We start from the raw sequence: 22,324 nt of genomic DNA, 5'->3' as shown, positions 1-22,324 counted from the left end.
CACACACTGAACCCCACACCCACACACTGAACTCCACACCCACACACTGAACCCCTCACCCACACACTGAACCCCACATCTCACACACTGAACCCCACATCTCACACACTGAACCCCACATCCCACACACTGAACTCCACACCCACACACTGAACCCCACACCCACACACTGAACCCCACATCTCACACACTGAACCCCTCACCCACACACTGAACCCCTCACCCACACACTGAACTCCACACCCACACTCTGATCCGCAGGCGTGAACCACATACCTTCTAACCTGCAGTCACTCCCTCAGCCGTTGTGCTCTACCAGCCTCAACAACTTACTAAATTGCTTTTGATCTTCCTCCCTCTCTGCTCGGAATCCGTCTCTGACACCCTGTTCACTGTTTCTCTCTCTCCGTCCACGCTGTTCCAGTCTCTCTTACTGCCACCTACCCCCTCACTCATCTCTCCCTGCCGCAGAGGTCCCGGTGATCGCAGATTTCTGCCCACTGACATCCCTTTCGACCTGGTCCCGTGTTGGAGGGAGGGCACGTGTTATCAGAGCGGAAGCATCGGAAAAGTAGCGACTTGGAAAGGCATGACATTTGTGTTGCCGACAACACTGTTACTTAGTGCCCAAGGAGCAGTGTGGTCTGGGGACCCTGTTTCTCTGTGGCTGTGGGGCTGTGTCTGTGTTCCCCAGTGGTCTTGGGTCTGTGGTTCTTGGTGTGGTCTGGGTCTGTGATTCTCAGTGAGTCTGGGTCTGTGGTTCTCGGTGGGTCTGTGTTTCTTGGTAGGTTTGTGTTTTGGTGGTTTTGTGTATCTCAGTGGGTCTGAGGCTCTGAGCTAAACACCACCATACATGTCCGCCAGTTTCTTGAACCGAGGGCCCCAGTCACTAAGGTAGTCATAATCCTGGTCAGAGTCCGAGGCCCGGGATGTGATGGAGCTCAATGTGTCAGCCAGAGAGCCCTCGCCTTCGTAGTCATAGATCAGTGCTGTGTCGTATGGAGGCGCATTTGGGTCATTGTCAGCTGCATCCAGTCCCTGCACAAAACAGAGGTGTTGGTGAGCGCAAGAGCAGAGCCCAGAGCAACGCACAGCTCCAGTGGACTGGCAGTGCGATACGAAGGATCAGCGGAGTGATACGCGAGACTACACAGATGACATGCAGGACTGGTACAGGGGTCTGATACAGTGATGTGCAGGAACACCTGGTGATATGCAAGACTGGTGGGGTGACATGTGAGACCACGCAGAGCGACATACAGGACTGGTGCAGTGATACATGGGTCTGATGTGATAATACGTGGACTGGTGCAGTGATACACGGGTCAGATGTGATAATACGTGGACTGGTGCAGTGATACACGGGTCAGATGTGATAATACGTGGACTGGTGCAGTGATACACGGGTCAGATGTGATAATACGTGGACTGGTGCAGTGATACACGGGTCAGATGTGATAATACGTGGACTGGTGCAGTGATACACGGGTCAGATGTGATAATACGTGGACTGGTGCAGTGATACATGGGTCTGATGTGATAATACGTGGACTGGTGCAGTGATACACGGGTCAGATGTGATAATATGTGGACTGGTGCAGTGATACACGGGTCAGATGTGATAATACGTGGACTGGTGCAGTGATACACCAGCTGGTGCAGTGAAATGTTGGAACACCTGGTGATACGTGGACTGGAATGATACACGGGTCTGAAACAGTGGTATGCAGGAACACCTAGTCATACGCGGATCTGAGCAGTGCTACACGGTCTGAATACTTTAATTGGAATAAATTCCTTAATTTCGGCTGAGAAGATTTCTTTCTTGATGGAACAATGGAGATTCCTCCGGAGCTGGTGTATCTACAGCTTGTAGAAAGTAACTCAGCCCTACCGATTGGGCCACAGGGTCACCCACCTCATTGATGAAGTCTGCAATGTTATACGGGTCAGTCGGAGGCTTCCTGGGATAGCGAGCCTGCCCGTAAGTGAAGGGAGCATCTCTTCTGATCGGTTCCTTTCCTCTGCTTGGGGACTGGGGCAGAATTTCATCCAGGTTTCTCAACTGGTCGATGTTATAGGCATCCTAGGAGGGACCAACAGTTACTAGAGGCTGCACTGCTAACACTGTGTTCACAGGAAACCTGTATCCCTCTGTAGCTCCCCCGGCACACGGAATCATACCCAGGGAACTCCTGGCTCAGTGTTCAGACATCAGTTACATCAGGCGTAATTAATACATGCGTTTCAGTGGAGCAACCTTCTAATCAGCACGAGTCTGAATGAAAGGAATGGGGGAGGGGTCTCATTGAAACCTATTGAATATTGAAAAGTCTAGAATGAACATGAAGACGGTGTTTCCTAAAGTGGATCAAGTCTTGGACCAGAGGGTACAACCTCAGAGTAGAGGGAGGTCCCTTTAGTATTTAGAATTTCTTTAGTCAGAGGTTGGTGAATCTGTGGAATTTGTTGTCACAGATGGATGTGGAGACCAAGCCATTGGATATATTTATACCAGAGGCTGACGGGTTCTTAATTAGTAAGGACATCAAGAGAGGGAGGAGACAGGAGAATGGGATTGAGAGGGATAATAAATCAGCTATGATGGAATGGCAGAGCAGACACGATGGGCCAAATGGCCTAATTCTGCTCTTATGTCTTATGGTCTAGACTGAAATGTTATCTGCTTTTCCGCAGTTGCAGCCTGACAATCTGAGTATTTTTTATTTTTATTTTAAGCCCTTAACTCCAAGTGGAGTCATCAGGACGCCGTCATGACGGTATTTTTTCTTAGCAGGCTTTCTTATTTTTTTTATGAGGCTGAGTTGCTAGCTCGACGCTCAACCCAGCACGGATGGAAAGCGTGCAAGGGAGCTGGCTGGATTCGAACTCGGCGGCCTTTGCTCCAAAGTCTGGCGCTGATGCCACTACGCCACCAGCTGGCCTGACCATCTGAATACTGATACTGTTTCCTGTTTCACTTTTATAAAGCAAGTTTTGGGTTGCATCTGTGGGGAGAAATCAGAGTTAACGTTTTAGGCCAATCACACTTCATTAGAACTACAGTTGATCAGGAAGAGGATAGGTGATGAGAAATAGTTCCACCAGAGACGCAGAATTTACGAGTTCACTTTTCCTCGGTCTTCAATATACACAAGATCATGGAGTATTTGGTACTGTTACTAAAAGTACCTCATTATCATCCTCTCTCTGAACTCCCTGTTTCCTCCTCTCTCTCTCCCTCGGTCCCTGTCTCTTTCCAATACCCCTCCTCAGACTCAACATTTTCCCAGATATCCAAATCCAGATTCAGGGGAGGTGCCTGGGAACTGGAAGATTTATCCCTACCCACTACCCAGAGTGAAAGCCTGCAGAGATTAATTCAGTAAATGAAAGAAGTCAATTTAACCTCAGCAGTGGGAATATTCTAGAAACAATGAGCAGACACAAAATTAGCAAGAACTTGGATAAGAATGATCATAAAAAGCCTGCATGCATTTGTTGGGCGTGGGTAGTCAATGAGCGAAATAAAAAGATAAGGCTCCACGTGAACTTGCAAAGAGCAAGTTTGTTCTCAGGATTGAGGTCCATGCAATGATGGGAATTGACCAAGTTCACAGGAATCACTGGGTCAGAGGGATTGAACTTTACCAAGTTCTCAGGAATTGCTGGGTCAGAGGGATGGAACTTTACCAAGTTCACAGGAATCACTGAGTCACAGGGATGGAACTTTACCAAGTTCTCAGGAATCACTGGGTCACAGGGATGGAACTTGACCAAGTTCTCAGGAATCACTGGGTCACAGGGATGGAACAACCAAGTTCACAGGAATCACTGGGTCACAGGGATGGAACTTTACCAAGTTCACAGGAATCACTGGGTCACAGGGATTGAAAGACCAAGTTCACAGGAATCACTGGGTTACAGGGATGAAACTTTAGCAAGTTCACAGGAATCACTGGGTCAGAGTGATGGAACTTTACCAAGTTCACAGGAATCGCTGGGTCACAGGGATTTGTCTTTACCAGGTCACAGGAATCACTGGGTCACAGGGATTGAAAGACCAAGTTCACAGGAATTACTGGGTTACAGGGATGAAACTTTAGCAAGTTCACAGGAATCACTGGGTCAGAGTGATGGAACTTTACCAAGTTCACAGGAATCGCTGGGTCACAGGGATTTGTCTTTATCAGGTCACAGGAATCACTGAGTCACAGGGATTTGTGTTTACCAGGTCACAGGAATCACTGGGTCACAGGGATTGAAAGACCAAGTTCACAGGAATCACTGGGTTACAGGGATGAAACTTTAGCAAGTTCACAGGAATCACTGGGTCAGAGTGATGGAACTTTACCAAGTTCACAGGAATCGCTGGGTCACAGGGATTTGTCTTTACCAGGTCACAGGAATCACTGAGTCACAGGGATTTGTGTTTACCAGGTCACAGGAATCACTGTGTCACAGGGATTTGTGTTTACCAGGTCACAAGAATCACTGAGTCACAGGGATTTGTCTTTACCAGGTCACAGGAATCACTGGGTCACAGGGATTTGTCTTTACCAGGTCACAGGAATCACTGAGTCACAGGGATTTGTGTTTACCAGGTCACAAGAATCACTGAGTCACAGGGATTTGTCTTTACCAGGTCACAGGAATCACTGGGTCACAGGGTGTCTTGTGAGGCAGATCAGTGGCCATTGTGGTGAGGAAAATGGGCTTTAACAGTTTGGAGGATTTGTCAGTGCTGCAGATGTTTCTCGTCTCTTTCTATGGGAGGGTTTATAGAGTCATAGAGATACTTTGCAGACAGGCCCTTAACCCAATGGGTTCATGCCAACCATGGCGGCCACCCAGCTAGTCTAATTTCCTGCGTTCACTCCACAGCCCTTCAAGCCCTCTGCTTCTTGCACCCATCCAAGGGCTTCTCATTGACCTGCCTCAAACACTTCCTGTGGCAGCTTGTTTCCTATATTCACTATCCTGAGTGTGGAATTGTTGCTCCTCAGACCCACTTTCAATCTTTCCGCTCCCACCCTAAATCTATGTCCCCCTAGTTTTGGTTTCCCCTACCCTGGGGGAAAGCCTGTTACCACTGACCTTATCTCTTATCTTAACCCCCCTGTTTATGGTGGCCCCTCATTGTGGTGGTGTTCTGCATTCCTCGAAAGGGAGTGTTAGGACAAAGAAGTCTGAAAACTGAGGGATGACTTCATTGTTAGATTCAGAGCTGATGACAGAGGGCATCTATGCTGATGTAATTTCAGACAGGAATGAGGGGAATCTTTGGAATTCTGTGCTCAGAGACCAGAAGAGTCACTAGATATGTTCCAAGGCCACGGGCGGGGCGGGGGGGGGGAGTAGTTGGAGAACGGGGAACTAGAGCAGCGGCACATGGAAATGGTGCAGGAACTCAGCAGGTCAGGCATCATTAATGGACAGGAATAAAGAGTCAACATTTTGGGCCGTGTTTCTTTCTTCAGCATCAGGCAGGAGCTGAAATGATGTGGTTGGATGTTTCAATGGTGTAGTGGGTTGCAGGGGCTTGAAGGCATTTCCTGCTCCTGTAAATGGGGAAGGGGGTGGGGGGGGGTTTGAAATCATTTTTCTCCTCAGCCACTGTTCCACACTTTCATTTATGAGTTCAGGGATGTCACTGACATTGACCTACCTGAGAGTTTTACTAATTGATGTGTTCAGTAACTCACGGGTCATACTGGGTAATGACCGTGGATACCGGACTGTGGCGTGTTGGAACTGTCCACTAACCTGATCTTCCTCTCCTCCTCCCTGTTCATCGTAGTTCAAAATATTGTCCCGGATATCATCTTCAGACAGCGTCAGGAGTCCCTTGCGATGGAGTTGCCGGTGAAGCCAGTCTGTGACCACCACCAGCAGGATAAGAACTGGAAGTGTGAGAAAGGAGAGACGTCAACACTATGACCAGGATGGACCAGCAGTGATAGGTGGTCTGAGGAAGGCTCCCATCGCGGCAGCCCTCTGATCCACAACCAGGCTCCAGGACATGAAGCTGCCTTGTTTCTCCCACCTCAAGTAAGATCATGTCTCTACTCAGAGTTGGCCTGCCCTTTCACCCCTACAACACTGTGGATACATTGACAAAGATTTACCAATAGGAAGGCAGCAGGATACAGTCCATGGGCAATCCCACCAGCCTGGAAAAGTAAAAACTGCTACAACAGACTATTGATGGAGCAATAATGCAAACTACTGGAGGAGCTCAGCAGGTCAAACAGCATCTGTGAGTACAGAGAAAGTATCAATGCTTCGAGTCGAGACTACAGAGTGGAGAGGGAAGATATCTGGTATAATGAGAGCGAGATGGGGGAAGATGAGCGAGGTGATACTCACACAATAAGAGCAGGACGCTGCTGAGAATCACCATCCAGGCCCCAAAACTCAGGCCCACACGGGATCCAAGCATAGCAGCTGCTCCTGGCGAACACTCCTCATCGCCGGCGCAGCGACATACTGTCACATTCAGGCTGTGCTCCTGGCTCATCCGTGGCTCTCCAGAGTCACTGACTTGAATCAGCACACTGTAAGTCCCTTCAGAAACGTCCCAGTGCATTCCCAGCCTGGCATGGGTGTCTGTGGAGAAACAGCAATGACAACGAGGGATATTCCCTCAGTGATTCCCGGCACTCCGACAGGGGAGAGGTGCTGCTGTTGCTAGGTGGAAACTCTCGCTGATGAAACTCTGAACCCAAACCTGGGAGTGAGCTGCAGCCTGGTACTGGCACATTGGCACTGCCAGTCTGCCCCGTCCGGCTCCGAGCTCAGAGGCCTCTCGGCTTTACCCCAGCAGGGCAGCTGTGTCTGGACACCTGGGGTGGACCAGTCTTAAGCAGGGTAAATAGCTTGTTTCCTTAGTCATACAGGCCCTTCAGCCCACCCCAGTGTACTTGCCTCAGCCACTTCACCTGGCAGCTCAGTCACAGACAAACCACCCTCTGGGTTAAGTTACCTGTCAGATCACCTCTCACCTGATACCTTGTTGCTAATGGGCAATGAGAAAAATACAGAAAGCTGCAGCACCAAGCGATTTGGGGTCCTAATGCTCGACACAGAAGGGAGGCGAATGGATTGCTGGCCTATTCGAGGGCTGGAGTATAAAGGTAGGGAAGCTGTGAGACTACACCCCCCAATCCCCATTGGATGTCAGAGGTGGTTCAGAGAGGGTTCACTGGGTAAGGAGGTGAGCGGTTTTGTCTGTGGGCAGAAGCGGAACAGCTTGGAACAAGATAACTGAAGGCTAGGAGCAACTGATTGAAGTTAGTTGGAAGATATGAATGAACAAAGATTGTGGATCTTCATTTACTGGACATCAGTTACTGGATGGAAGTCTGAGGGACAGCATCACCCAGCATTTGGATAGACAGCGTCTGATTAGGAGCAACCAGCATGGTTTTGTGTGTGTGAAATTGTGCTCGAAGAACCTGTTAGGGTTTTTTGAAAAAGTAAACAAGAAGATGAGAGTAAGGCAGTCGGTTGTCTATTTGGACTTTAGCAAGGCCTTTGACAAGGTCTCGCATGGTAGGATAGGTTCTATGGAATCCAGAACAAGCTGGTTAGGTGGATTCCCAATTGCTTGGAGGTAGGAAGCAGAGGGTGGTGGTTGAAGCTTGTTTCTTGGAATGGAGGCCAGTGTCTCCATTCCAAGAAACAGGGTGGGAGCAGTGTTAGGACCCTTGTTATTTCTATTTATATAAATGATGTGGATGTGAATTACACAAAATTGAGAGGTGTTGTTGATAGTGAAGAAGGTTTCATACATTACAAGGGGATCTTGATCATTTGGGGAATTAGGCTGAGGTGTGGCAAATAGATTTTAATCAAGTGAGGGAGAGGTTAGTCAGCCTGGGAACACAGAAGAATGAAGGGCAACTTTATAGAAATTTTAAAATGACGAGAAGCAGGGATAAGGTGCACAGTCACAGTCTTTGACCCAGTGCAGGGGAGATGAAAACTAGGGGGCATAGGTCACAAAGTCACAGAATAGAAACAGGTCCTTCTAGTCCATGCCAGTCCCATCAACCTACACCTGTACCAAAGCCCTCCACACCCCTCCCATCATGTACCTATCCAAAGTTCTCTTAAATATTGAAATCAAACCTGCATCCACCACTTGCACCAGCAGCTCGTTCCACTCTCACCACCCTCTGAGTGAAGAAGATCCCCCCATGTTCCCCTTAAACATTTCACCTTTCACCGTAAACCATGACCTCTAGTTCTATTCTCACCCAACCTCAGTGGAAAAAGCATGTTTGCATTTACCCTACCCGTCATCATTTTGCATACCTCTATTAAATCTCTCCTCCTCCTTCTCCTATGGTCTAGGGCAGGGGTTCCCAACCTGGGGTTTACAGACCCTTTGGTTAATGGTAGGGGTCCATGGCATTAAAAAAGGGTTGGGAACCCTTGCTGTAGAGAATAAAGTCCTAACCTATTCAACCTTTCCCTAAAACTCAGATCCTCAAGTCCTGGGAACATCCATGTAAATTCTCTGCACTCTTTCAATCTTATTGACATTTTTCCAGCAAGTAGGTGACCAAAACTGCACACAATACTCCATGTTAGGCTTCACCAATGTCTTGTACAACTTCAACATACAACCCCAACACCTATACTCAGTACTTTGACTTATGAAGGCCAAAGTGGCAAAAGCTTCCTCTACAACTCTATATACCTGGGGGCCACTTTCAAGGAACTATGGATCTATACTCCTAGTTCCCTCTATCCTACCACATTCCTCAGTGTTCTACCGCTCACTGTGTAAGTCCTACCCTGGTTTGTCCTCCCAAAGTGCAACACCTTAGGATATAGGGAAAAGATTAACCTGATGGGCAACCTTTTCATTCAGAGGGTGGTGACTATATGGAATGAACTGCCAGAGGAAGTAGCTGAGGCAGGTACAACAGAGTCATCTCTATGTACATGGAGTTGAGGAGCGTAAGGAATATGGGCTGAATGCAGGGAATTGGCACTGACAAGCTGGACAATGTGGTCAGCCTGGACTTGTCCATTTTTCTTTTACAAAGCTACAAAAGTTTATTTACACAATAATACACAAAATACAAACATTAAATATTTACAACACAGTGAACAAATTCAAATTAAAGTATGATTATTACTGTCTATAAAACAGTCAATTCCCTCGGGGAGGGGGATCCACCATCCCCAGAAATCACCCACTGTAACCATTGTGACTATATGACACACTCCCAGGGTCAGATATAGAGTGAAGCTCCCTCCACACCGTCCCGCCACATACTCCCAGAGTCAGGCGTCAAGTGAAGCTCCCTCCACACCGTCCCATCACACACTCCCAGGGTCAGACACAGAGTGAAACTCCCTCCACACCATCCCATCACACACTCCCAGGGTCAGACACAGAGTGAAGCTCCCTCTACACCATCCTATCACACACTCCTGGAGTCAAATATAGATTTGAAACTCCCTCTACATCATCCCATCACACACTCCCGGGGTCAGATATAGAGTGAAGCTCCCTCTACACTATCCCATTACACACTCCAGGGTCAGACACAGAGTGAATCTCCCTCCACACTGTCCCATCACACACTCCAGGGTCAGACACAGAGTGAAGCTCCCTCCACACTGTCCCATCACACACTCCTGGGGTCAGATGTTGAGTGGAAGCTCCCTTCACACTGTCCCATCACACACTCCCGGGGTCAGACACAGAGTGAAGCTCCCTCCACACTGTCCCATCACACACTCCCGGGGTCAGACACAGAGTGAAGCTCCCTCCACACTGTCCCATCACACACTCCTGGGGTCAGACACAGAGTGAAGCTCCCTCTACCCTGTCCCATCACACACTCCCGGGGTCAGACACAGAGTGAAGCTCCCTCTACACCGTCCCAACACACACTCCCATGGTCAGACACAGAGTGGAAGCTCCCTTACACCGTCCCGTCTCACATTACCACTGCAGGAGCAGCACAAGTTGACTGAGGGTGGGGCTTGTTTCTGTACTGAACAGTGGTGGACTCCTGTGCTGAGGTAGAAGTTAATCTGATTGTTTCCCTTTCTTGCAGTGATGGCTGCTCTCAGCCAAGTGGGTGTTCATTACTGAGGGATGGACCTGTCACCCACCTCCGTAGTTTGTCAAGCACGTACCATTGAGGAGCTGTACTGTCCAGTTCTGGGAAATCTGGGAATTTTCAGGAACAATCTCAAAATGAAAGGGCTTGGCATGTGGGTCCAGGTCAGCATCATCTGCCCAAACGATGACTCCCCCCATCCCTGCTGACTGACTGCAGACAAAAGCCACCTGCGGGTGCAGGACTGGTGCATAATCGTTCACTTCGGTGATATGTATCTCCAGGGTTCCTGTTGCCGTGTGCGGTGGTTTGCCTGTGGACAGAAACACAGTTGCCTGAAACACGACTACAGTCTAATGTTCAGCTCTGCTTCACCAAGATGGTACAACTGATATTAGCCATGGGTTTAACCCCTGGGAAACTTTACCCCGGACCGTAAGGCATAAGATATAGGAGCAGAATTAGGCCCATCGAGTCTGTGCTCCACCATTTCATCATAGCTGATCCAATTTTCCACTCAGACCCTATCTCCTGCCTTCTCCTTGTATCCCTTCATACCCTGACCATTCAAGAAGCTATCAACCTCTGCTTTAAATATACATAGACTTGCCCTCCACAGCTGCCTCTGGCACAGAATTCCACAGATTCACCACTCTCTGGCTAAAGAATTTCCTCCCTATCTCCATTCTAAAAGGATGCCCTTCTATTCTGAGGCTGTGTCCTCCAGTCTTAGACTCTCCCATCAGAGGAAGCATCCTCTCCACATCCACTCTATCAAAGACTTTCACCATTCACTAGGTTTCAATGAGGTCAGACCTCATTCTTCAGAATTGTAGTGAATACAGGTCCAGAGCCATCAAATACTCTTCATGTGACAAGCCATTCAATCCTGGAATCATTTTCATGAACCTGCTTTGAACTCTCTCCAGTTTCAGTACATTCTTTCAAAGATAAGGGGCCCAAAACTGCTCACAATTCTCCAAATGAGGTCTCACCAGTGCTTTATAAAGTCTCAACATTACATCCTAGCTTTATATTCTAGTCCTCTTGAAATGAACGCTAACATTGTATTTGCCTTCCTCACTACAGACTCAACCTGCAAATTAACCTTTAGGGAATCCTGCACAAGGACTCCCAAGTCCCTGCGACCTCAGTTTTTTTGTATTTTCTATCCATTTAGTAAATAGTCAACCTTTTCATTTCTTCTACCAAAGTGCATGACCATACACTTCCCGACACTGTATTTCATCTACCATTTGAGAAGTTTCACTCAGAGAAAGCAAAGGAAAGAAAAGCTCAAGATATATATCTGCTTTTTTTCCTTTTTTTTCCTTCTCAGCTCCACTCTCCGGCATTCTCCCTGTAACCTTTAATGCCATAGCCAATGAATAATCTCTGCCTTCAATATTACCGACGACCTGGCCTCCACAGCTGCCTGAGAAACTCCACAAATTCACCACCCACTGCTGAAAGAAATTTCTCTGCATCTCTGTTTTAAATGGGCGCCCTGCTATCCTGAGGCAATGCCCTCTTGCTAGACTCCTCCACCATGGGAAACATCCTTTCCACATCTACTCTGTCTTGGCCTTTCAATATTTGAAAGGATTCAATCAGATCCCATCCCACATCCTTCTAAATTCCAGTGAGTACAGACGCAAGGGCCATCAATAGTTCTTCCTATGAAAACTTTCATTCCTGGAATCAAGCAACACACATCAAAGTTGCTGGTGAATGCAGCAGGCCAGGCAGCATCTGTAGGAAGAGGTGCAGTCGACGTTTCAGGCCGAGACCCTTCATCAGGACTAACTGAAGGAAGAGTGAGTAAGGGATTTGAAAGTTGGAGGGGGAGGGGGAGATCCAAAATGATAGGAGAAGACAGGAGGGGGAGGGATGGAGCCAAGAGCTGGACAGGTGATAGGCAAAAGGGGTTACGAGAGGATCATTGGACAGGAGTTCTGGGAAGAAAGACAAGGGGGGGGGACCCAGAGGATGGGCAAGAGGTATATTCAGAGGGACAGAGGGAGAAAAAGGAGCGTGAGAGAAAGAATGTGTGCACAAAAATAAGTAACAGATGGGGTACGAGGGGGAGGTGGGGCCTTAGCGGAGGTTAGAGAAGTCGATGTTCATGCCATCAGGTTGGAGGCTACCCAGACGGAATATAAGGTGTTGTTCCTCCAACCTGAGTGTGGCATCATCTTTACAGTGGAGGAGGCCGTGGATAGACATGTCAGAATGGGAATGGGATGTGGAATTAAAATGTGTGGCCACTGGGAGATCCTGCTTTCTCTGGCGGACAGAGCGTAGATGTTCAACAAAGCGGTCTCCCAGTCTGCGTCGGGTCTCGCCAATATATAAAAGGCCACATCGGGAGCACCGGATGCAGTATATCACCCCAGTCGACACACAGGTGAAGTGTTGCCTCACCTGGAAGGACTGTTTGGGGCCCTGAATGGTGGTAAGGGAGGAAGTGTAAGGGCATGTGTAGCACTTGTTCCACTTCTCATTCCTGGAATCATCCTTGTTTAGATTAGATTAGATTAGATTCAACCTTATTGTCATTGTGCCAAGTACAGATACAAAGCCAATGAAATGCAGTTAGCATCTGACTAGAAATGCAAAGAATAGTGTTATTTACAAAATAACTGTGAATAAAAAGTAAGTGCTACAGCACATAAATATAAAAGTACTGAGACAGTACAATATGGGTGCAACACTGCTTAGCGCTGTGATGTGAGGTTCAGCAGGGTCACAGCCTCAGGGAAAAAGCTCTTCCTGTGCCTGCTGGTGCGGGAGCGGAGGCTCCTGTAGCACCTACCATATGGGAGGAGAGTAAAAAGTCCATGGTTAGGGTGAAATGCATCCCTGATAATGCTTTTCGCCTTGCCCAGGCAGCGTTTATGGTAGATGTTCTCAAAGGTGGGCAATTGGGTGCCGATAATCTGCTGGGCAGTTTTTACCACACACTGGAGTGCTTTGCGGTCCAATACAGGACAATTGCCATACCACACTGAGATGCATTTGGTGAGTATGCTCTCAATGGTACAGCGGTAAAAGTCAGTCAGTATCCTGGGACAGAGGTGAGCTTTCTTCATGTTCCACAGGAAATAAAGGTGCTGTTGCACCTTTTTGATCAGGATGGAGGAGTTCAGGGACCAGGTGAGATCCTCGGAAATGTGGACACCAAGGAATTTGAAGCTTGATACACGCTCCACTGCAGTTCCGTTGATGTAGATGGGGACGTGAGTGTGATTCCTGGCATGCCTGAAGACCACAATGACCTCCTTGGTCTTCTGGGTGTTAAGGGCCAGGTTGTTGTCGGCACACCATGTGGCCAGGTGCTGGACCTTGTCCCTGTAGGCCGTCTCGTCATCTCCTCTCATCAGGCCAACCACCATGGTGTCATCTGCGAACTTGATTATGGAGTTAGAACCATGTACAGGAACGCAGTCATAGGTGAAAAGGGAGTACAGAAGAGGGCTCAGCACACAGCCTTGAGGCACGCCGGTGTTCAGGGTGAGAGTGGAAGGGGAGAGGTTGTCTAACTTAACTGATTGGGGTCTGTTAGTCAGAAAGTCCAAGGTCCAATTGCAGGGGGATATGCTGATACCAAGCTGGTGAAGTTTGGTGATCAGCTTGGAGGGGATCACAGTATTGAATGCCGAACTAAAGTCAATGAACAGCATTCTGACGTAAGAGTTGGGGCTATCCAGGTGGGTCAGGGCAGAGTGAAGTGCCGTGGAGATGGCATCCTCTGTTGACCTGTTGGTGGACCTTGTGAACCTCCTCTGAACCGTCTCCAATGCCAGCACATTTTTTCTTTGATGAGGGGCCCAAACTGTTTATAATACTCAAGGTGAGGCCTCACCAGTACCTTATACAGCCTCAGCATCACATTCCTTCTCTTATATTCCAGAACTCTTGAAATGAATTCTAACATTGCATTTGCCTTCCTCAACACCAACTCAACTTGTAAGTTAACTTTTAGGATTTTCTGTACAAGGACTCCCAAGTCCCCTTGCATCTCAGATATCTGGATTTTCTCCCTGTTTTAAAAATAATCTGCACACTTATTTCTTCTACCAATATGCATGACCATCCATTTTCAAACATTGTATTTCATTTGCCACTTTCTTGCCCGTTCTCCTAATCTGTCCAAGTCCTTCTGTAGTCTTCCTGTTTCCTCAACAGTACACCAAACTTCGTATCAACTACAAACTTGGTAACAAAGCCGTCTATTCCATCATCTAAATCACTGATATACAGCATAAAAAGAAGTAATCCGAACACTGACCCTGTGGAACACCACTAGTCATTGGCAGCCAACCAGAAAAGGATCCTTTTATTCCCACTCGCTGCCTCCTATCAATCAGCCCATGCTCTAACCATGTTAGTAACTTTCCTGTAATACCATGTGGCTCTTAACTTGGTAAGCAGCCTCGTGTGTGGCACCTTGTCAAAGGCCTTCTGAAAGTCCAAATATACAACATCCACTGCATACACCTTTCCTATCCTACTTGTAATCTCCTCAAAGAATTCCAACGGGTTCATCAGACAAGTTTTTCCCTTAAGGAAACCATGCCAACTTTGTCCAATCTTGTCCTGTGTCACCAAGTACTCCATAAGCTCATACTTAACAATTGACTCCAACATATTTCCAAATACTGAGGTCAGGCTAACTGGTCTATAAGTTCCTTTCTGCTGCCTCCCTCCTTTCTTAAAGAGTGGAATATTTGCAATTTTCCAGTCCTCCAGAACCATGCCAGAGTCCAATGATTCTTCAAAGATCATTACTAATGCCACCACAACCTCTACCACTACCTCTTTCAGAACCTTAGGGTGCAGTTCATCTTGTTCAGATGACTTATGTTCAGGTTTTCAGCTTTTTGAGCACTTTCTCCCTTGTAACTGCACTCACTTCTCTTCTCTCACACCCTTCAACCCCAGCACACTGCTAGTGTCTTCCACAGTGATGGCTGATGCAAAATACTGAGTTAGTTCATCTGCTTTCTCCTTGTCCCTCATTATTATTTCTCCAGTCTCATTTTCTAGTGGTCCTATATCTATTCTCATCTCTCTTTTATTTTTTTATATACTCGAAAAAGCTTTTACTGTCCACTTTGATATTGTTTGCTAGATTGCTTTCATATTTAATCTTTTCACTTCTAATGATTCTTTTACTTGCCCCCTAGGTTTTAAAAAGCTTCACAATCCTCTATCTTCCCACTAATTTTTACTTTGTTATGTGTCGTCTCTTTTGTTTTTACATTAGTTTTGACTTCCCTTGTCAGCCGCGGTTGTACTATTTTGCCATCTGAGTATTTCTTTGTGTTTGGAATAGATCTGTCCTGCACCTTCCTCATTTCTTCCAGAAATTGAAGCCATTGCTGCTCTGCTCACATCCTTGCCAGCAGCTTCTTCCAATCTACTTTGGCCAACTCCTCTCCCATATCACTGTAATTCCCTTTACTCTACTGAAATACTGCTACATCAGACTTTACTTTCTCCCTATCAAATTTCAAGTTGAACTCATTCATACTGTGATCACTGGCTTCCAAGGGTTCCTTAACCTTAAGCTCCCTAATAGCCTCCAGTTCATTACATAACACCCAATCCAGTATAGCTGATCCCGTAGTAGGCTCAATGACAAACTGCTCCAAAAAGCCGTCTCATAGGCATTCAACAAATTCACTCTCTTAAGGTCCTTTACGAACCTGATTTTCCCAACCTACATACATTTTGAAATCTCTGTGACTATTATAACATTGCCCTTTTGACATGCATTTTCTATTTCTCACTGTAATCTGTAGTCCACATCCCAGCTATGCTATTGTTTGGAGGACTGTATATAACTGCCATCAGGGTACTTTTACCCTTGCATTTTCTTAACTCAACCAACAAGGATTCAACATCTTCCGATCCTATGTCACATCTTTCTGATGATTTGATGCCATTCTCTACTAGCAGAGCCACACCATCCCGTCTGCCTACCTTCCTGTCCCTCCAATATAGTGTGTGACCTTGGACGTTCAGCTCCCAACTACAACCATCCTTCAGCCATGATTTGGTGGTGGTCAAAATATCATACTCAACAATCTATAAAAGTGCAACAAGATCACCCACCTTATTCCTTATACTCCGTGCATCGAGATGTAACACTCTGAGTTGCTGCATTTCCCACCCTTTGTGATTCTGCATTCCTAAGGCATTGATACTCACCCTGCTGGATGCAGTCATGTTCTATCACCTGCCTGCCCTTCTTGACAGTCTGACTGCATGCTGTCCTTGCTTTTTCTCCATCCATCCTATCCTGAGTCCCTTCACTCCTGTTCCCACCCCCTACTAAATTAGTTTAAACCCTCCTTAAGATCTCCAACAAACCTGTCTGTGAGAATATTGTTCCCCCGTGGGTTCAGATGCAACCCGTCCCTTTTGTACAGGTCACACCTCCCCCAGAAGAGATCCCAGTGATCCAAGAATCTGAAGCCCTGGCCCCTGCACCAGCTTCTCAGCCATACATTTATCTGCGAAACCATCCTGTTTCTACCCTCACTGGTGGCAATCCAGAAATTACTACCCTGGAGGTCCTGCTTCTCAGCTTTCTACCTAACTCTCTAAATTCTCTCTTCAGGACCTCTTTGCTTTTCCTTCCTACGTCATCGGTACCAATCTGTACCAAGACATCTGGCTGCTTCCCCTCCCTCTCCAAAATGCTGCGGACATGATCCAAGACATTCCTGACCCTGGCACCCGGGAGGCAACATACCATCTGGGTGTCCCGTTCACATCCACAGAATCTCTTGTCTGACTTTTGAGTCCCCTGTCACTACTCCTCCACTCTTCTCTTTCCCCCTGCAGTACAGACCTTTACCTCAGAGAGGATGTGCTGAAACCGGAGAGGGTTCAAAGAAGGTTCATGAAAACAATTCCAGGATTGAATGGCTTGTCATATGAACAGTGTTTGATGGCCCTGGGCCTGTATTCACTGGAATTCAAATAATAAGGGGTGACTTCATTGAAACCTATCAAATTATGAAAGGCCTTGATGAAGTGGATACGAAGAGGAGTTTCAAAGACAAGAGGACACAGGAATAGAGGGGTGTCCTTTTAGAACAGAGATGAGGAGGAATTTCTTTAGCCAAAGTGTGGTGAATCTGTGGAATTCTTTGCCACAGGCAGCTGTGGAGGCCAAAGCTTTATATATATTTAGGACAGATAGATTCTTGATTGATCAGGGCATGAAGGGATATAGTGAGAAGGCAGGAGATTGGGGCTGAGAGGAAAATTGGATGGGACATGATGAAATGGCAGAGCAGACTTGATGGGCCAAATGGCCTAATTCTGCTCCTACATCTTTTGGCCTTATGCACATTAGTTGTTTGCCCGTCTTTTTATTGTTTCTATTGATTCTGTTGTGTTTTTTTTTGTATTTACTGAGTATGCCCGTAAGAAAATGAATCTCAGAGTAGTATATGGTGATATTTATGTACTTTGGTAATAAATTAACTTTGAACTTGGAGTTTTTGCTTGCATTAGGTCCATATCCTCTGTATACATGCTTTTTGTCCACATACATAGTAATTATACCCTCCTCCTCCATCATTAGAGATGCCCAGCAGCTTCTGTGTGAGAAGTTTATCCCTCAGATCTCTGAGTATAATCCTGTGCCCTCTTGTTCTAGGCTTCTCTTGCCTGGTAAAAGGATCGATGCCCCTCGTCATTTTATAAACCTTCTACATCCCAGTGAAAACAAACCCAGCCTACCCAACCTCTCCTTCTAACAACAGCCCTCCATTACTAGCAACATCCTGGTGAATCCCTTCTGCACTCCCTCTTGCATCCCGTAGTGTGGTGCCAGACCTTCATACAGTATATCACTGCTTCTTCACGTTCACTCGGTCTAAACACCGGAACTCTCTGCTCAGCAGGACTGCAGCAGTTAAGAGGTGCCTGTCCCCCAGCTTTGTGTGGGCAGGAATGGGTGGTAGACACGGGCCTTGCAAACGGCTGTACAAATACAAAGCTGTATCCTCACCCGCCCCGTGATGGTAACCTCCCTCCCTGTTGCCCGCACTACCCTCTCACCGTCATCGGTGGCAGTGATCAGGGCGATGTACTGGTGGTTGATCAGGAATGGTGACTGCCGCCTGATGTTCTGCCGCAGAACAACCTCACCGCTGTTAACATCGACTGTCAGCCAGTCTGCGGGATCGTACTGGATATGGTAACTGCAACACAGGAAGCACAGAGTTAACGGGCCGAGGCAACAGAAAGTGTAGCAGAATTCCTGAAGGGAGAGACAACACACAGAGACGGGGACCAACATACAGAAATGGGGGCGGTGGGGGAGGAAATGCACAGGGTCGGGAGACAAACCACATGGGGATGGGGGAATGTACAGGGATGGGGGAAACACAGAGACTGGGGAAACACAGACAGGGAAATTTCACAGAGACAGGGGAAAAACATACGGGGGAATGCATAGAAATGGGAAACTTACAGAGACGGAAACACACAGAGACGGGGAAACACACAGAGATGGGGAAACGCACAGAGACGGGGAAACGCACAGAGATGGGGAAACGCACAGAGACAGGGAAACGCACAGAGATGGGGGGACATACAGAGACAGGGAACACACAGAGACGGGGAAACACACAGAGACGGGGGAAGCACACAGAGACGGGGGAAACTCACAGAGACGGGAAACTCACAGAGACGGGGAAACTCACAGAGATGGGGAAACGCACAGAGATGGGGGGACATACAGAGACAGCGAACACACAGAGACAGGGGAAATTCGCAGAAACAGGGGAAATGCATAGAGATGTGGAAATGCATAGAGACGGGGGGGGGGAGCGCACAGGGATGGAGCAAAGAACTCACAGAGATGGGGCAAACAACAGGTATGACCTGTTCAAAAGTGACGGATTGCACCCGAACCCAATGGGAACCATTATTCTCACGGGCAGGTTTGTTAAAGCTGTTGGGGAGGGTTTAAACTAATTTGGCAGGGGGTGGGAACCAGAGTGAAGGGACTCAGTAGATTGGATGGTAAAAAAGCAAAGATAGCTTGCAGTCAGACTGTCAGGAAGGGCTGGCAGATGATAGGACATAATTGCAGCCAGCAGGGTGAGTATCAGTGCATTAAGGATGCAGAATCAAAAAAACAGCAGATACAGTACTCAAAGGGTTCTATCTCAATGCACGGAGTATAAGAAATAAGGTGGATGATGTTATTGCACTATTACAGATTGTCAGGTATGATGTTGTGGCCATCGTGGCTGAAGGATGGTTGTAGTTGGGAGCTGAATGTCCAAGGTTACACGTTGTATCGGAGGGTTAGGAAGGTAGGCAGAGGGGGTGGTGTGTCTCTGCTGGTAAAGAATGGCATTAAATCAGTAGAAAGATGTGTCATAGGATTGGAAGATGTTGAATCTTTGTGGGTTGAGTTATGTAGTGCATATGGATTTCAGCAAGGCATTTGACAAGGTACCCCATGCGAGGCTTATTGAGAAAGTAAGGAGGCATGGGATCTAAGGGGACATTGGTTTGTGCCCACAGAAGGCAAAGAATGGTTGTAGATGGGTCATATTCTGCATGGAGGTCAGTGACCAGTGGTGTGCCTCAGGGATCTGTTCTGGGACCCCTGCTCCTCATGATTTTTATAAATGACCTGGATGAGGAAGTGGAGGGATGGGTTAGTAAATTTGCTGATGACACAAAAGTTAGGGGTGTTGTGGATCATGTGGAGGGCTGTCAGAGGTTACAGTGGGACATTGATAGAAAGCAAAACTGGGCTGAGAAATGGCAGATGGAGTTCAACCCAGATAAGTGTGAGGGGGTTTATTTTGGTAGGTCAAATATGATGGCAGAATAACCTGGCACTCAACGTGAGTAAGACAAAAGAGCTGATTGTGGACTTCAGGAACGGTAAGACAAAGGAACACATACTAATCCTCACAGAGGATCAGAAGTGGAGAGAGTGAGCAGCTTCAAGTTCCTGGGTGTCAAGATCTTTGAGAATCTAACCTGGTCCCAACATATTGATGTAGTCATAAAGAAGGCAAGACAGCGGCTATACTTTATTAGGAGTTTGAAGTGATTTGGCATGTCAACAAGTACACTCAAAAACTTCTATAGATGTACTGTGGAGAGCATTCTGACAGGCTGCATCACTGTCTGGTGTGGAGGGGCTACTGCACAGGACCGAAAGAAGCTGCAGAAGGTTGTAAGTCTAGTCAGCTCCATCTTGGGCACTAGCCTACAAAGTACCCAGGACATCTTAGGGAGCAGTGTCTCAGAAAGGCAGTGTCCATTATTAAAGACCTCCAGCACCCAGGGTACGCCCTTTTCTCACTGTTACCATCAGGTAGGAGGTACAGAAGCCTGAAGGCACACATTCAGTGATTCAGGAACAGCTTCTTCCCCTCTGCCATCCAATTCATAAATAGACTTTGAAGTTTTGGACATGACCTCACTTTCTTTAATATACAGTATTTCTGTTTTTGCACATTTTAATCATCTATTCAATATATGTAATTGATTTACTTGTTTATTTATTATTACGCTTTACTTTATTTATTATTTTTTTCTTTCTCTCTGCTATATTATGTTTTGCATTGAACTGCTGCTGCTAAGTTAACAAATTTCACGTCATATGCCGGTGATAAAAAACCTGTCTCTTGGCAGTGTGGAGGATCAGAGGGATCTTGGGGTCTGAGTCCATAGGACACTCAAAGCTGCTACGCAGGTTGACTGTTTGGTTAAGAAGGCATATGTTGTATTGGCCTTCATCAACCATGGGATTGAGTTTAAGAGCCGAGAGGTAATGTTGCAGCTATATAGGACCCTGGTCAGACCCCACTTGGAGTATTGTGTTCAGTTCTGGTCGCCTCACTATAGGAAGGATGTGGAAACCATAGAAAGGGTGCAGAGGGGATTTTCAAGGATGTTGCCTGGATTGGGGAGCGTGGCTTTTATGAATGGGTGAGTGAACTCGGCCTTTTCTCCTTGGAGCGACGGAGGATGAGAGGTGACCTGATTGAGGTGTACAAGATAATATAAGGCATTGATCGTGTGGATAGTCAGAGGCTTTTTCCCAGGGCTGAAATGGCTTGCACAAGAGGATACAGGTTTAAGGTGCTTGGAAGTAGGTACAGAGGAGATGTCAGGGGTAAGTTTTTTTACGCAGAGTGGTGAGTGCGTGGAATGGGCTGCCAGTGACAGTGGTGGAGGCGGATATGATAGGGTCTTTTAAGAGACTCCTGGACAGGTATATGGAGCTCAGAAAAATAGAGGGCTATGGGTAACCCTAGTAATTTCTAAGGTAGGGACGTGTTCAGCACAGCTTTGTGGGCTGAAGGGCCTGTATTGTGCTGTAGGTTTTCTATGTTTCTAAAAGGTGTGTCAAAAGGGCAATGTTATGATAGTCATGTGAGATGTCGATATGCAGATTGTTTGGGAAAATCGCAAGTGAGTAAGTTTATTGAATGCCTATGAGATGGTTTTTAGAAAGGCTCTGCCTTAAGTATACCCAACGACGTGGCCTCCGCAGCTGCCTGTGGTAAGAAATACCACAAATTCACCACCCTCTGGCTAAAAAAACTCTCCGCATCTCCGTTTTAAATGGACACCCCTCTATCCTGAGGCTGTGCCCTCTTGTCCTAGACTCCCCCACCATGGGAAACATCCTTTCTATATCTACTTTTTCTAGGCCTTTCAACATTCAAAAGGTTTCAATGAGATTTCCCCCTGCTCATCCTTCTAAATTCCAGTAAGTACAGACTCAGAACTATCAGATGTTCCCAGTATGATAACCCTTTCATTCCCGCAGTAATCCTTGTGAACCTCCTCTGGACCCTCTCCAATGAAAGCACATCTTTTTTCAGATGAGGAGCCCAAAACTGTTCAGAATATTCAAGTTGAGGCCTCACCAGTGCCTCATAAAGCCTCAGCATCACATTCCTGCTCTTGTGTTCCAGACCTCTTGAAATGAATGCTAACATTGCATTTGCTTTCCTTACGACTGACTCTACCTGCAAGTTAACCTTTAGAGTGTTCTGCACAAGGACTCTCAAGTCCCTTTGCATCTCAGATTTTTGGATTTTCTCCCCCTTTAGAAAATTGTCTGCACATTTATTTCTACTACCAAAGTGCATGACCATGCATTTCCAACACTGTATTTCATTTGCCACTCTCTTGCCCATTCTCCTATACTAAGTCCTTCTGCATCCTAC

At 46.9% G+C, this 22,324-nt stretch overlaps 1 protein-coding gene across 1 annotated transcript in view; it reads right to left on the bottom strand.

Moving 5' to 3' along the window:
* Window positions 1-243: 243 nt before the first annotated feature.
* cdh15 (cadherin 15, type 1, M-cadherin (myotubule)) overlaps window positions 244-22,324 on the bottom strand; it is a 98,237-nt gene continuing 76,156 nt past the window's right edge. The window contains exons 9-14 of the mRNA XM_063067533.1: window positions 18,171-18,313; window positions 10,165-10,401; window positions 6,370-6,609; window positions 5,767-5,903; window positions 1,919-2,086; window positions 244-1,038 (exon numbers count right to left, since the gene is read on the bottom strand). Coding sequence (XP_062923603.1) covers window positions 838-1,038; window positions 1,919-2,086; window positions 5,767-5,903; window positions 6,370-6,609; window positions 10,165-10,401; window positions 18,171-18,313 — 1,126 coding nt within the window. The 3' untranslated portion in view covers window positions 244-837. The remainder of the gene's footprint in view (window positions 1,039-1,918; window positions 2,087-5,766; window positions 5,904-6,369; window positions 6,610-10,164; window positions 10,402-18,170; window positions 18,314-22,324) is intronic.

The sequence above is a fragment of the Mobula hypostoma genome, chromosome 14 (assembly GCF_963921235.1).
Source record: "Mobula hypostoma chromosome 14, sMobHyp1.1, whole genome shotgun sequence".
NCBI classification, from domain to species: Eukaryota; Metazoa; Chordata; class Chondrichthyes; order Myliobatiformes; family Myliobatidae; genus Mobula; species Mobula hypostoma.
Note: the sequence above shows the minus strand (reverse complement) of the source record. Positions and strands in the feature narration are given on the sequence as shown.